This window comes from Arvicanthis niloticus, chromosome 3 (assembly GCF_011762505.2).
Source record: "Arvicanthis niloticus isolate mArvNil1 chromosome 3, mArvNil1.pat.X, whole genome shotgun sequence".
Lineage (NCBI taxonomy): Eukaryota > Metazoa > Chordata > Mammalia > Rodentia > Muridae > Arvicanthis > Arvicanthis niloticus.
In genome coordinates this window covers 97,115,991-97,128,512 of record NC_047660.1, presented here as the reverse complement: position 1 = coordinate 97,128,512, position 12,522 = coordinate 97,115,991, and the positions used below count along the sequence as shown (strand labels likewise).

General features: G+C 51.1%; 1 protein-coding gene across 1 annotated transcript; it reads left to right on the top strand.

Annotated features, from left to right (window-relative positions):
* Positions 1–4,272: 4,272 nt before the first annotated feature.
* Fezf2 (FEZ family zinc finger 2) lies at positions 4,273–9,818 on the top strand. The gene is made up of 6 exons (XM_034499312.2): positions 4,273–4,917; positions 5,673–5,928; positions 6,279–7,168; positions 7,468–7,602; positions 7,750–7,882; positions 8,771–9,818. The coding sequence occupies exons 3-6, from the start codon at positions 6,332–6,334 to the stop codon at positions 9,031–9,033; spliced, it is 1,368 nt and encodes a 455-aa protein (XP_034355203.1). The 5' UTR covers positions 4,273–4,917; positions 5,673–5,928; positions 6,279–6,331; the 3' UTR covers positions 9,034–9,818.
* The last annotated feature ends 2,704 nt before the right edge of the window (positions 9,819–12,522 follow it).

The window sequence follows — 12,522 nt, the reverse complement described above, 5'->3', positions numbered from 1 at the left end:
ACTCCTGCTCTTAGCTCTTAACGCTAATACTTTCGGTCAGGCTCCATCAGAGTTTAACCAGCTGCCAAGTTAAATAAGAGGAGGATCCTAAGCCATCTTCCCAGGGTGCAAATCCTCAGCTTCCAACTCTACTGGGCCCGTCACTCACCAAAGTGCCTTTTTATTTCATGTGTGTGTGCACATATATATTTATAATGCATTTAAAATATATCCTAGTTGTTGTTTATAAATAACTTCTTTTGGACTGCATACCAAATTAGAGTCTTAAGAAAACCCAGGTGTAAGGGAATGCTCCTTCACTGCACCTGGAAAAGTAATATGTCCGCTTACAAAATGCTGTGCCAAGTATTGGATTAGATTCCTAATCAAATGCCATTTCTAGAATGTCGATAGAATATACGCACGCATGCATATACACGATATGCATGCATATGCATATCTATGATATGCATATATATGTTTGTGATTATATATGCATCCAGGGCAGAGAGGAGAGTGCACCAAACCTGCAAGAGTAGAGACTTACAGATCTGCACTCTGGGGAGATTCCCTCTGTCCTAGGAGTATCTACACTGCCCAGATTTCTGAAGAAAACAGAGTGTCCTCCGCTGTGATCACCCAGTTGTTGGAAGGATCCCAGAAATCCACATAGGTTTGTATCACCGCCCACCCCCTCCCTCCCCACTATCTGCCTCAGACTGAAGGCCTGGAGACTCCTGGTCTAAGGTGAAAACTGTCCGTGGGTACACTGAAATTTGCCAGTCCCTGAAAACTAGGAGCGCTGTTAAACAGCTGCTGGGTGCAGAGGGCTTTGTGCTACTCAAGATCGGCACTGTAGCACCCAAAGGAGGCGAGCAGATAGAGACTGCAACCAGCCCATCTATCTTGGTTGTCTAGGCCTGGGACTGTGCGGTACCTGAAAGCCGACAGCTCTCCAGGCACAGGCGCCCTGCCTTGCTGGGCCAGGGTATCTGAGGCTTCTGAGGCTCTTTGTCTCTCAACAGAGAATAACGCTCACCAAAGGCGGAGGCCCCTGTGCCTTGAACAAGCTCGCCACGGGCAAAGCTGTTCAGATGTTTTCAGTAGGATGTTTCCTGGGTTGAAAAAGATGATAGCAGTTCAATTTCTCTTCAGAAGTTAATGAATTTTAAGCAGCGGCTAAAGCTGGTTCCTACGTAAATCATATTTTAAATGGAGGGGAAGGTAGAACAGTGGGGAAATAGAGTAATGCTGAATTTTCTTTTTAAGGTTTGGGTTCGCTCCCCCAACCACCCCTAAGTAAATCCGGGAGGGGAACAGTGACAGCACCAAAATTGCTCAGAGTTTCCTCAAACTCAGAACAACTCCCCCTCCCCCGCGGCCCAAGTGTGTTGCCCTAGCGTGAGGTAGCTTATAACGACCTATTATGTTTCGCAGTCATGGGAGAAAATAATATTAACGATAATTTCAAAAATTAAAACCAATAGACACCAGTCACCTAGGCTAGAACTGCAGTGCCTTTTCGGAGTTGGGAGTCGAAATGCCTGCTTTTCTTTCCGGGTGCCAGAAGCGGTGCGAACGAACGTGTGAGCTTCTATACAAGAAAGGGATTTTCCTCTGAGGTTGTCTGCATTCCGGGATGGCATCTGCTAAGTAATTTGTCCTAAAGTGTGGGCGATTTCTGGAACCAATTTTTTTTTTCTTACACAGAAGTCATTATTAGAGTGGTTCGAGTTAGTGGCCATAAAATGGCCAGAGGGAAGAGGCGGAGAGACAGGCAAAGCCCTGATGTGGCCAGTCATATTTAATATGCTTCCTACTAAAGAAGCTCCTGTAAAATCAATAGGCACGCGCCAGCTGTGCTTAGGCCTGCGATTTCAATTAAAACACTGTGTTCGGTCTTTGGAGTTGGGCACTCATCCCTAGTCAGTGGTGTGCGCATTGCATAGCTTGGCCCTGGTGTGGCATCACATGGCTTGAGATTACAGAAGTCCAGGCTAGGACAGGGCCCACAGAGCCAGAGAGATGCTGGACTAGGGGACTGAGTTGTGAAAAATAGGAAGTGTTGGGATCCGGAGGCGCTTCAGGTTTCACTTGGGTTTGCTTAGCAGTGCCCAAGCCAAGACCAGATGGCAAGAGTCTTGGTTTTGCACCAGCCTGGAGCTGAGGCCTACCGCTGGGCAAGACCCTGTTGATCAAAAGCCTGTGTTTGCTGGACTGGGCCTCTTGATTGCACTCCCCCACCACCACCGGGAATCTAGTCCCTGGGGCCATGAGAGTGATGCCACGCTGTAGGCTCCCCTTGGGAGCATCTACAGTGTGGCATCTACAGTCTCTTGCTCTCTTAGTACCGGTACATCCGAGATGAGATCAGCAGTGGAACTTGTGACCTGCTGGGTTTTGAAGAGCATATTAAACCCAGAAAATCACCCCTTCCTGAGAAACTACAGTTTCAGAGGAAAGGTTTTGTTGTTGTTGTTTTTAAGTAGGAAGTTTCCCAAAACTGTGGGGGGTTTTTGTTTGTTTTGTTTTTTGTTTTTGTTTTTTGTTTTCTTCTGGCGTACAACAACATGCTTTGAGAGATCAGCTTAGATCTACAAGAGACCACATGTGGAGTTACTTGGGAACCCTCCCTACACTGAAAACCTGTAGGTTAAAAAAGGTCACCCCCTAATCTCACAAAACCCTCTCCACTGAGTCTCTAAAATTCTGAAAGTTGAATTTCTGTAGTTGTCTCAGCCTTCCTAAAAGGAAACCAGCCTTTTAAACCTGGTGTGTCCTGGGAAAATGAATTTGGAGGAGGGCACAAGGAATGAGGATCTCAGCACACCCTCCACCACTCGTGACATTTCCCCAGCCTTCTATTATTCTGCCTGAAATCATCTCGTTTACAGAAAATATTTGTTTGCACTATTAGTTGGTACTGGAGCTAATTACTCAATGTGTTAACGTGAAGTAATATGTATAAAAGTAGGATCAGTGTTTATTGTGTGGGTGAGCTGTTGAGCTGCGCTTGAATAAACTGCAATTAGGGTTAGATAGAGATTAATTAACATGTGAGTGGCAAGGTGTAAAATAGTTTCCAACCCTCCACTTCAATATAATCTGCAGGCAAGGGAAGAAGTTTGTGGAAGCTAATTAAATACTTTCATGAAAGCCAGTGTATTCACCCAACATTTGGAAAGAAAGACACATTAGGGGCAACTTGTTTTTATCCAAATGTTTTCTTTCTGTGGAGGTAGCTCTGCTTTGTGATGCCGGAAAGAGAGAGAGAGAGAGAGAGAGAGAGCGCCAGCCGGAGGCATGGAAAGGCAGGCAGGTTCTCGGGAAGCCCCTGGAAGCCTTTCATCCTGATGGAGTGTTCAAACCAGCATATCTTTCAGGTGCCGTGGAGATCCACAATTGCCCAGTTTGAGGAAAGGGTTGGGGGTGCAAGGCTGGTGGCAAGCAGGATTCCACAGGAAAGTCGGGGTAGAAATTCAAGTTTTGAGGCTGCAGGTAAACTGATACTGTCTCAGTGCTGGGTGAGTGGTTTGCTTCAGATTTTGTGGGAGAGAAGGGTCATCTATAAGTTTGTTATTTGCAGAAGGATGGGAGAAACTGGGTGTGGACTTACATCCCTGTGAAAATGTCTCAAATTAAATGGGCGGTATGAAAATATTCCTCCTCAGTTGGGCAGGACTCTAGCTTTGATATCTGAAGTTTCAGCTTTATGTGTGGTGGTGGATACTATGGGGACAGACTCATACTTGCTGAATTTGGGGGCAGTTTCAGAGTTTGACAGGATGAGATTACTACTATAGACTACTTTCACTGTCACTTCTCCTTGGAGACCTCTGTTTGTTAGCACCCACCCCAGACCGTCCCTGGCTTGAATTTTCCTTTCTCTACCTGCTCTGTCCACACCTGGCCTGAAATGGCCGTCAGAGGAGCCACAGCGGGATAGGTGGGTGGAAGGAAAGAGAAGTTTTGCAGAGGATTGGATGTTGTTTGTCTGCACTCCAGACTAGAGCTTTGCTCCTCCGGCATTGGATGGGCAGTTTTCCCTGGGACCGGTAGTAGTGGGCCTGGGATCAGATGGACACTCAGCTGCAAAGTCTGCCCGAAACGGAGAAGCAGAGGGTTTGCCTTCACCGGCACTTTCCCCGGCTCCGCTGATGCTGTATCTCTGGAGATGGGATTGACTATCAAACCCTCAACCCTGTTTGCTCATATTATACCCACCGTAATCCTCTTAAACTGCCGTTGCGGCTACAAAGCTCTTGGTCTTGCAAAAGCCGGCTGGCAAGATATAATTGTCCAACGAACAAAAACAGCCAAAAGTTTTCAAAAACCCTACGCACCCCCCACTCTTTGCCCCTAAACCTAATTCTCTCCTTCTCTAGCTAGCTACCCACCCCCATAAGAACCCTCAGCCTCGACCACTTTTGTTGTCGCCAAGAGCACCCGGCCTGTTGAAAGTGCTGGAGCGTCTTTGAGCAGTTTGTTGTGATACGCAGGTGGAATGGTCTGCAAACATGAATTCAGCCCCTCCAAACCCAGCGCGGAGCGCTCTGCTTTTGTGCGCCAGGCACAAAAACGCTGAATTCCTGCGAACTTACTTGGGGCCTGTCTAGAAAAGGGCCTTTTCTTCCCTCTGCTTGTACCTCTGGCCACACTAAGTCTTTGCCCGCCCCCCTTCAGACCCCCTCCCTCTCCCCTCTGATAATCCTTCTCTTTATTTTAGAAAAACACAAAACCCGGTTCCACGCGGTGCTTTAGTGGCTAAAAGTGAAAGAGCTGCCTTGGCAGAATTCAGCTCTATGAATCACTTCGGAAAATTGGTTCGACTGAATGGCCTTAGGAGGAAAAACGTTTTAATAGGATCCAGGGGAGGTTCTGCTGTTTCAATCTGCTCCTTAAACAGGTGGAGATTGGACCTTCTCAATTATACAAACAGTAAGTACCCAACAGCGGGAGAGCTGCCCTCCGAATCCTCCCCGCACGCAGCCCTAAACCAGGCGCGGAGCCTGGCTTTGCCTCTCAAACCCGATCACAAATCAGCAATTCGGATCGATTAGCTTCGCAAACAGCCCTCGGGCTCTCAGGGCAAGAATCCCCCAGCCCTAGTCAAGTTGTGGGCCAGAGAGCTGCAGGCGCACCCACCCTTCCCCAGGTCCCTAGGATCCCGGCGCGCCGCCTGCCCTTCCGGACTCTTCGAGGTCGTCCTTAGGCTGCGGGGAGCTCTCTCTCGACCTCCGACGCCAGCCAAGGCGAGCTCGTTGCTTTTGCATAAATTAATATTTCCCCATTAACAAGTTCCCCCCTCCAAACGCGACGCCCGCGTCCATGCGCCACATCCTAATGAGGTAATTATCATTTGCGCGTGTTCGGGGCTGGCGCCGGCTCCGTAGGTAAATGGCAGTTTATTAGCACGGTGCCCAGCTCGGCTGCGCAGGGCTAAGGGATACTTCGGTGATTAGACGGACACCCAGGGGCCCTTTGAGGTAGCGCGTCCGGGACACCCCGCCTTTCCCGCGTACCCTAAACCTGTAGGCCCCCCAAAGTTGTGAATCACGCAAGGAACTCTGCCTAGGTTTGGGTTTGGGCGGCCCCCACCTCCTTCCACCGGCAAAACCATCACGATTCTTCCCCCTCCCCCCTCCCTCTCTTCCCTCCTTCCCGATTCGCAAACCGCTCGCACTTTCCCGAAGGGAGCGCGGGCGCTAGTTGCCTCCTTTAAAGTTTGAGGGGCGGTGGCGGCGGCCGGCAGGCGCGGGGGAACGCAGGGTCCTCAACGGGAGTCGCGCCGCCGCCCATGTCATTCCACTTCAAGTGACTTCATGTGATGTCAGCTGAATGTAAAAGACAGTGATCTCACGCGGAGGGGAAGATGTTTGCCATCAAAATGTGACAGAAGAGACACGCTGCATGGCTCGGAACGCATCTCCTTGGCGGTGGGGGAAAGAGGTAAAAGCGAGGTGGCTCTTCCGGTCCTCTTTAACTTTGCTCTTTCAGTGCCCAGCTCCCAGCACGCGTGGCGGAGGCCTGGGTCCAGGGTAGGGTTGGGGAGTGTTAATTTGAGACTCCTTTCTTCTACCCCCTCTCCTTCCCTTTGTACAGCCTCCCCCTTCTTCCCCCTTTCATAGTCCCAGGGCAAGAGCTGGTGGGTTCCTTTGCGCGCCGGGTTAATGGGCGGTAATTTGGTACCCTTGGGTGCACTTTGTTCTGCTTCTGTTCATTTGAATGCAAATGGGTGACCCGGGCCGACTAGGTGCTTATTAAATTGCGGTTTCCCCCCTGCCTTTTCCGGAATGCAGACTTAGAGGAGAGAGGCTGTGCCCTGGCCCAGCCTGGCTCAGCTTGGCGCGCCATGGCCAGCTCAGCTTCCCTGGAGACCATGGTGCCCCCGGCCTGCCCGCGCGCTGGAGCGTCACCGGCCACTTCTAAAACACTAGCTTTCTCCATCGAGCGCATCATGGCCAAGACGTCCGAGCCCCGAGCGCCTTTTGAGCCCCGGCCTGCTGCGCTAGAGGCAGACAGCAGCCAGAGCAAGAAACTGCTCAACCTCTGCTCGCCGCTGCCCTGTATGATCCCCCTCCAGCCTCTAGGCTACGAGGTGCCGTCCAAGACACTGCTCAGTTACTCGGAGTTCTGGAAAAGCAGCCTCCGGGCGGGCGGCGGTGGAGGAGGAGGCAGCGGCGGGGGGGCCCCAGTGTGCGGCGCCAGCGGCTTGTGCAAAACCAACTGTGGCGTGTGCTGCAAGGCCGAACTGGGCCTTGCGCCTTCTGCGCTGCCCGCCGGCAGGGTCATCAAGCCGCAGGTCATCAACCAGGCTGTGGGGCTGCCGGCCAGCGGCTCTCTCTACTACTTCAACTACCTGGACTCCACCGCTTACCCACCATCGGAGCTCCTCGGAGGCCACCTTTTCCCATCTGGCCTCCTCAACGCACAGGCCCCCACTTCCCTGGCTGCTCACCCCAAGCTTTTTCTGCTGGAGAACGCCAAACTGGCCAGCCTGACTGCGGACAAGTTCCCCCACCCAGCTTCCTATCCCCACAAGGAGCGCTTGCATGCGCCACTGGAGCAGGTGCTGAAGGAGAACTCGGCCTTGACCGCTGAACGAGGGGGAGTCAAGAGCCACAGCAAACTACCGGGGGGCTCTACTGACAGCAAACCCAAAAACTTCACCTGCGAAGTGTGCGGCAAGGTGAGGCCTAATGTTCTTGGGGGGAGGGAGCTAGCAGCCCCTGGCTTTCTGATGCAGCCTTGTACACCTCTTCCTCACGCTGAGGAGCTCCCCATAGCTACGCACTCCATCGGATGCCCAGTTGAGCCTCAGTTTCCTATTCTGTAAAATGGGGCTGTTGTCAATCGTCACCCAGTTGACAAAAGGACTCGGGCTTCGGATGGGATGGTTGGTTGGGGGAGGTAAATTGTAGCCTCCGGGCCTAATTCTAGGCCCTTGGCAGACTCAGCCCAAGTTCCTCCGCTCTCATCCTTCCGTAGGTGTTCAATGCTCACTATAACCTCACCCGCCACATGCCTGTCCACACCGGAGCTAGACCGTTTGTCTGCAAAGTCTGTGGCAAAGGCTTCCGCCAGGCCAGCACTCTCTGCAGACACAAAATTATCCATACCCAGGTACGTGGCCCCTAGGTCAGGCCCGGTCCGGCGTGCACCACCGCCCTAGTCTGAGCGGAGGTGTTAGATTCTCCTTACCCTTGGTGGGGGGCCGCTGTGTCCCTTGCCTAGGTCTCGGCCTTACTGTACGCACGCCCCTCTCCGCAGGAAAAACCACACAAGTGTAACCAGTGCGGCAAAGCCTTCAATCGCAGCTCCACGCTCAACACGCACATCCGCATCCACGCGGGCTACAAGCCCTTCGTCTGCGAGTTTTGTGGCAAAGGCTTTCACCAAAAAGGTAAGGTACTGAGATAGGCACACCCTCATCTCATCTTTAGGGTTCGGAGGGTCGCAGGAGAGGGGAAGAGGTGTGCTGAGGAGGTGAGTGTGGTAGAGGCAGCACAAAAGCCGCAGGCTAGGGAGCAGCAATTCTTTGGAATCGGGTTGTGCAGATCGAGGTAGCCGCTTTCCTGGCTGGGTTGGTAGACCTCGCAGGATTCAGGCTTGACTGCGGAGCACTGGATTTTGGATGTGGAAATTAAGGAAAGGGCCAAAAGGAAACATATGGCTTTTGAGACCAAGCTTCCCTTTGTAAGTGCTACTTCCTTAAAAAAAAAAAAAAAAAAAAAATCTAAGCAGTATCTTCCTGTAGGAACAATTTAAGATTGGGGTAGGGGGTGGCCAGGTCACCAGTGCTCCCAAAGCCTGGGACTCTACTCAGTTTCCAATGTAATTTTATATCTTTAGATAGCAATGGGGATGGGGGACTGAGCCTAGATTTGTGCGGATTTTTTTTGGAGCGAGGCATCAGCTCTAAGAACCCTCTGCCTTCCTAGGCTGCACAAAAGTTTCCCAGCCGGCAGAGCTCGGCAGGAGGGACGCTTCGTGGGCCTCTGTACCGGGCAGGGCAGGGTCTGTGTCGGCTGGGTAAAACCTGGCCCACCGTCCTTTCCGGAGCGCTCCGGCCTTGATGCATACGAAGTTTGACAACTTCTTAGTTCGGAGAGGTCACGCCCGCCTAGTCAAGCATCACCTTCTGAGCTACTGCAGGGACTGAGGGGTGGTGGTGTGGGACTTGGGGGAGGTCTCATTCCGCTACAAACCCCTACTTTTTTGTTGTTTTTTTTTGTTTTGTTTTGTTTTGGTTTGGTTTGGTTTGGTTTGGTTTGGTTTTGCTCTTCCATAGGGAACTACAAAAACCACAAGCTCACCCACAGCGGCGAGAAGCAGTACAAGTGCACGATCTGCAACAAGGCCTTTCATCAGGTCTACAATCTGACCTTCCATATGCACACCCACAACGACAAGAAGCCTTTCACGTGCACCACTTGCGGCAAAGGTTTTTGCAGAAACTTTGACTTAAAGAAACACGTGCGCAAACTTCATGACAGCGTGGGTCCCACCGCCACCCCCTCAGCAAAGGACCTAGCCAGGACAGTTCAGAGCTGAGAGCTACTGCTTTGTCCTTTCGTCCTGCCCTGTACCAACCCAAGCAGATCTCACGTATAAACTTATTTCTAAAATTAAAAGAAAAAAAAACTATAGCAGAGAGGCTAAAATCTATTTATCGAAACCAGCATATTTTTTGGGAAATGTAAACGTGTCCTCGATGACCGGCAGCAAACGCGTGGCTCCCACCTTTGTACATTCAGGAAACGTATTTAAATCCAGTGCGCTGAAACATATTTAATTCCAGGCCTCGGCTTCTCCTCAGGCAGCCGGCTCTTAATCCCAGCCTGTCACCGTGAGCGCCCAGAAGAGCGTGATGCCCCCAGCCATCTTCACACAACCTTGTAATCTCTCCTGTACAAGCGAACACGGAATATTACACATATATGACTCAATAAACAGAACCATTAGTGCGCGTCTTCTTTTCCCCATCCCCTCGCCACGAGGTCAGCTCAACAAACCCAAAGAAGGAGGTGGAACTAGGCTTTTATAGCTTTTCCTTTCCCAAATGTGACTTCCTTGGGACACCGGGGCCATGCTAAGGCTAAACCCGTACTCCTGGTATGCTAGTGTATTAAAGTACCCAGGAGCATGGGCCGAAAGACCTCCGTCCGGCTCCGTCAATAGCCCCAGGTTTTATTTGCTGACTGAGCAGATGCTTGGGATTCTTATTTGGGTGAGAAAAAAAATTAAGGGTCAAAAGTTGCTGGATGCTGTGGAATGGCATTTGGGTATCTCGAGCGCAGCAGCATGCAATTTAGGAAAAAGGCCCGGGGCTTAAGGAGAGCAACCACGGCCCTAGTCTCCTCTGACGGTGACAGCTAGAGGCTGTCCAGCCTAGGCCGTGCTCTCCAGCTCTCGGTGTCCTTTGACTGCACTTCAGGTCTGGGCTGGCGGATCCGTAAGCGGCACCCTGCCGCGGGAGGGCGCGCCCAGCTCCCGGAGCTGGCCGACGTGTCCTCCCGGGTCCTGATTACCACGCAGTTAGCCCACTTCCTCAATAGCTATCTCTGCCGCCATGCACGCTGATGAAATGATCTCACGCTTGCTTTCTAAGTAATGACCCAAATTAAGAGAGAAAACAGAGACCCTTCAAACAGCATTACATTAATCATCTAATCATTCCCAGGAGGGGGCCGGCCGCCGCCGCCCCGTTTGATCCGAATCTAGATAATCAAGAGCTCGGATTACTGGCGCGTCGCGCCTGGCCTCCTCCCTCCACCCCCACCCCCTCCACACTTTTAATATCGGAGCGGTGATTCAGCCCACGTCTTCTGGAACATTGTTCTTCTACACCAGAGGAAACGCGGCGCGGGGCCCGGGAGTGCTCTTCCACGCAGCCTCCGAGTTGAGGGGGTGAGAACTGCTGTGAGCTGACCCCACCCGGATTTCCACCGCGGGTGGAGGCTATTTGAAGGGAAGGATGGTTACTGCAAAGGGCAATCCCAGGTAACTCTAACAGTAGCTAGTGAGGGTTAGCCCAACGCGTTGTATACAGTAGGCACTCATTACTGAGAGTGCCAGTGACTTTCAGAGAGAGAGAGAGAGAGAGAGAGAGAGAGAGAGAGAGAGAGAGAGAGAGAGAGAGAGAGATCTCCTCTTTTTTCCAGGGCTCTCTTTCCCAGCCAGGCACTCAACACCTTCTCTGTAGCTTTAGCAACAATTTGCAAGCCGTGTGTGTGTGTGTGTGTGTGTGTGTGTGTGTGTGTGTGTGTGTGTGTGATTATTCCCACTCTGCAGAGAAAAAAATAGAGGCAGAGAGACCATCTAAATGACATGCCCAGAGTTCCACGGCTAGGAAGGGCAAGGATCCAAAGTCCGGGCTTCTAAGAGACCATCCGCTTCCTTCAGTTTTCATTGATGGAAAGCAATCTCAGGATTGTGGCCTGGAGAAGCTCCTGGCCAGGGTGGAAGATCTATCCTGGTCACAGCCAAACCTTCTGTCCTGGGCCCCCTCCCAATTCGAAGACCCATTGCGCTGAGGAGAATTGTCGATTTTGTTTGCACAGAGGACAGCGACAGCTTCCTCAGGCTGTCGCAGGGGTATTTTTAGTACCTCCGATTCAGAAATAGGAACGCGTACATTAGAATTCCATTTCCTGAAAGGAGAGCGTCCTCGTTTTTTGTATTCCTCCCCTTCCTCCCCCCCCCCCCCCCAAGTCTGGGAAGACGTAGCCAGGGGAGGGGGACGAGGAAGCCAGAGGGAATTTAAATGTTATCTTGTTCTGGCTGCAGTTCCCTGAGGAGAGATCGGGACCCACAGGAGCAGGCAGATTTAACTACCAGCTCTCTATGGATGCTATAAAGCCCAGGAAACCCCGGAGGGGTGAGGAGGACGTGGCCTAAGGCTGCATGAGTTTGGGAAGTCACTCCCTCCACTTCTCCATTTCTTCTCAAAATATTTTGTTAACTTTGCTTGACATTCTTAGACCCTGCTCCATTCTAGAATACCTGAATACTCTGTAACAGTCATTACTATCAAAATAACAACTTCCTCCTCCTCCTTTACTTTCTCCAGCTCTCCTCCTCCTCCTCCTCCTCCTCCTCCTCCTCCTCCTCCTCCTCCTCCTTCTCCTCCTCCTCCTCCCACTCCCCCTCCTCTTCCTCCACCATCACCACCACCACCATCATCATCTCCCGAGAGGCCCATTTTCAGGTATGCTGCTTGGAGATCCTATCAGGTCAAGCACATCTTAAAACACCTCAGGAAGATATTTATACAAAGGCAAACAGTGAGCTTCAGAGTGTGAAGGGAATTGGCTTGTAGAAAATTATAGTCAAGTGTCCTTCTCTTAAGGAACCCTGTTAACTGAAAAAGAGAGCATGCCATCCAGAAGGCTAGCTTTCTAACCATCATGCAACAGAACCTTGAGAAAGTCTTCTGTTGTAACTTTTCGTGTAACTTTTTTACAAAAGGATCTCTTCCTCTTGTAAACTGGAAAAATGTGTCTTCAGGTTGGCCGTTTTAAAGCCCTATGGGGGTTGTTTCCTTGAGCTGGCGTTCCTCTGCTGCTAGTCCCTGCTGCCAGGAAGAGGTAACTCTGACTAGGGTGAACCAGTACAGTTTTCCCTCATGTTCCCACCTCCTTGAGGTTGTTTCTCTTAACTCGATTGTTACTTAACCTCCACACTAGGCTCCTGTCAATCTTGGGCACCTGAGAAGGTGTTACTTCACTTCTGAGGGTTATTGAAGATAAACAGTTCTTCCAAATCTAGGCAGCTTAAGCTCTGTCTTCCTCGGGTTGGAAGCCATTCCCTGGTTGAAGAGGTCTGTTATCTTGGGTGTGGGATCCAGGAAAGGATTCATTCTCCTGGAAAGAGGAAAAAACCTTCTGAGTAGTAACACCTTCCCCGAGTAGTCAGCACCTTCCATAGCCAGCACCAAGCTTCCTCCTTAATCACTGTAGCCTGCCTTCTCCTTAGCTTCGTGCATGGAAATTAGTGGGTGAAAGGCTCTGTTTTCTCTCATTTTTTTCCCCTCCATAATAT

Bases quoted from the DNA above. Each gene is read 5' to 3' on its own strand.
- Fezf2 (XM_034499312.2), top strand. From the start codon at position 6,332: ATGGCCAGCTCAGCTTCCCTGGAGACCATGGTGCCCCCGGCCTGCCCG. The intron at 7,169-7,467 runs GTGAGGCCTAAT...ATCCTTCCGTAG, and splicing joins CCTGCGAAGTGTGCGGCAAG to GTGTTCAATGCTCACTATAA. The intron at 7,603-7,749 runs GTACGTGGCCCC...CCCTCTCCGCAG, and splicing joins ACAAAATTATCCATACCCAG to GAAAAACCACACAAGTGTAA.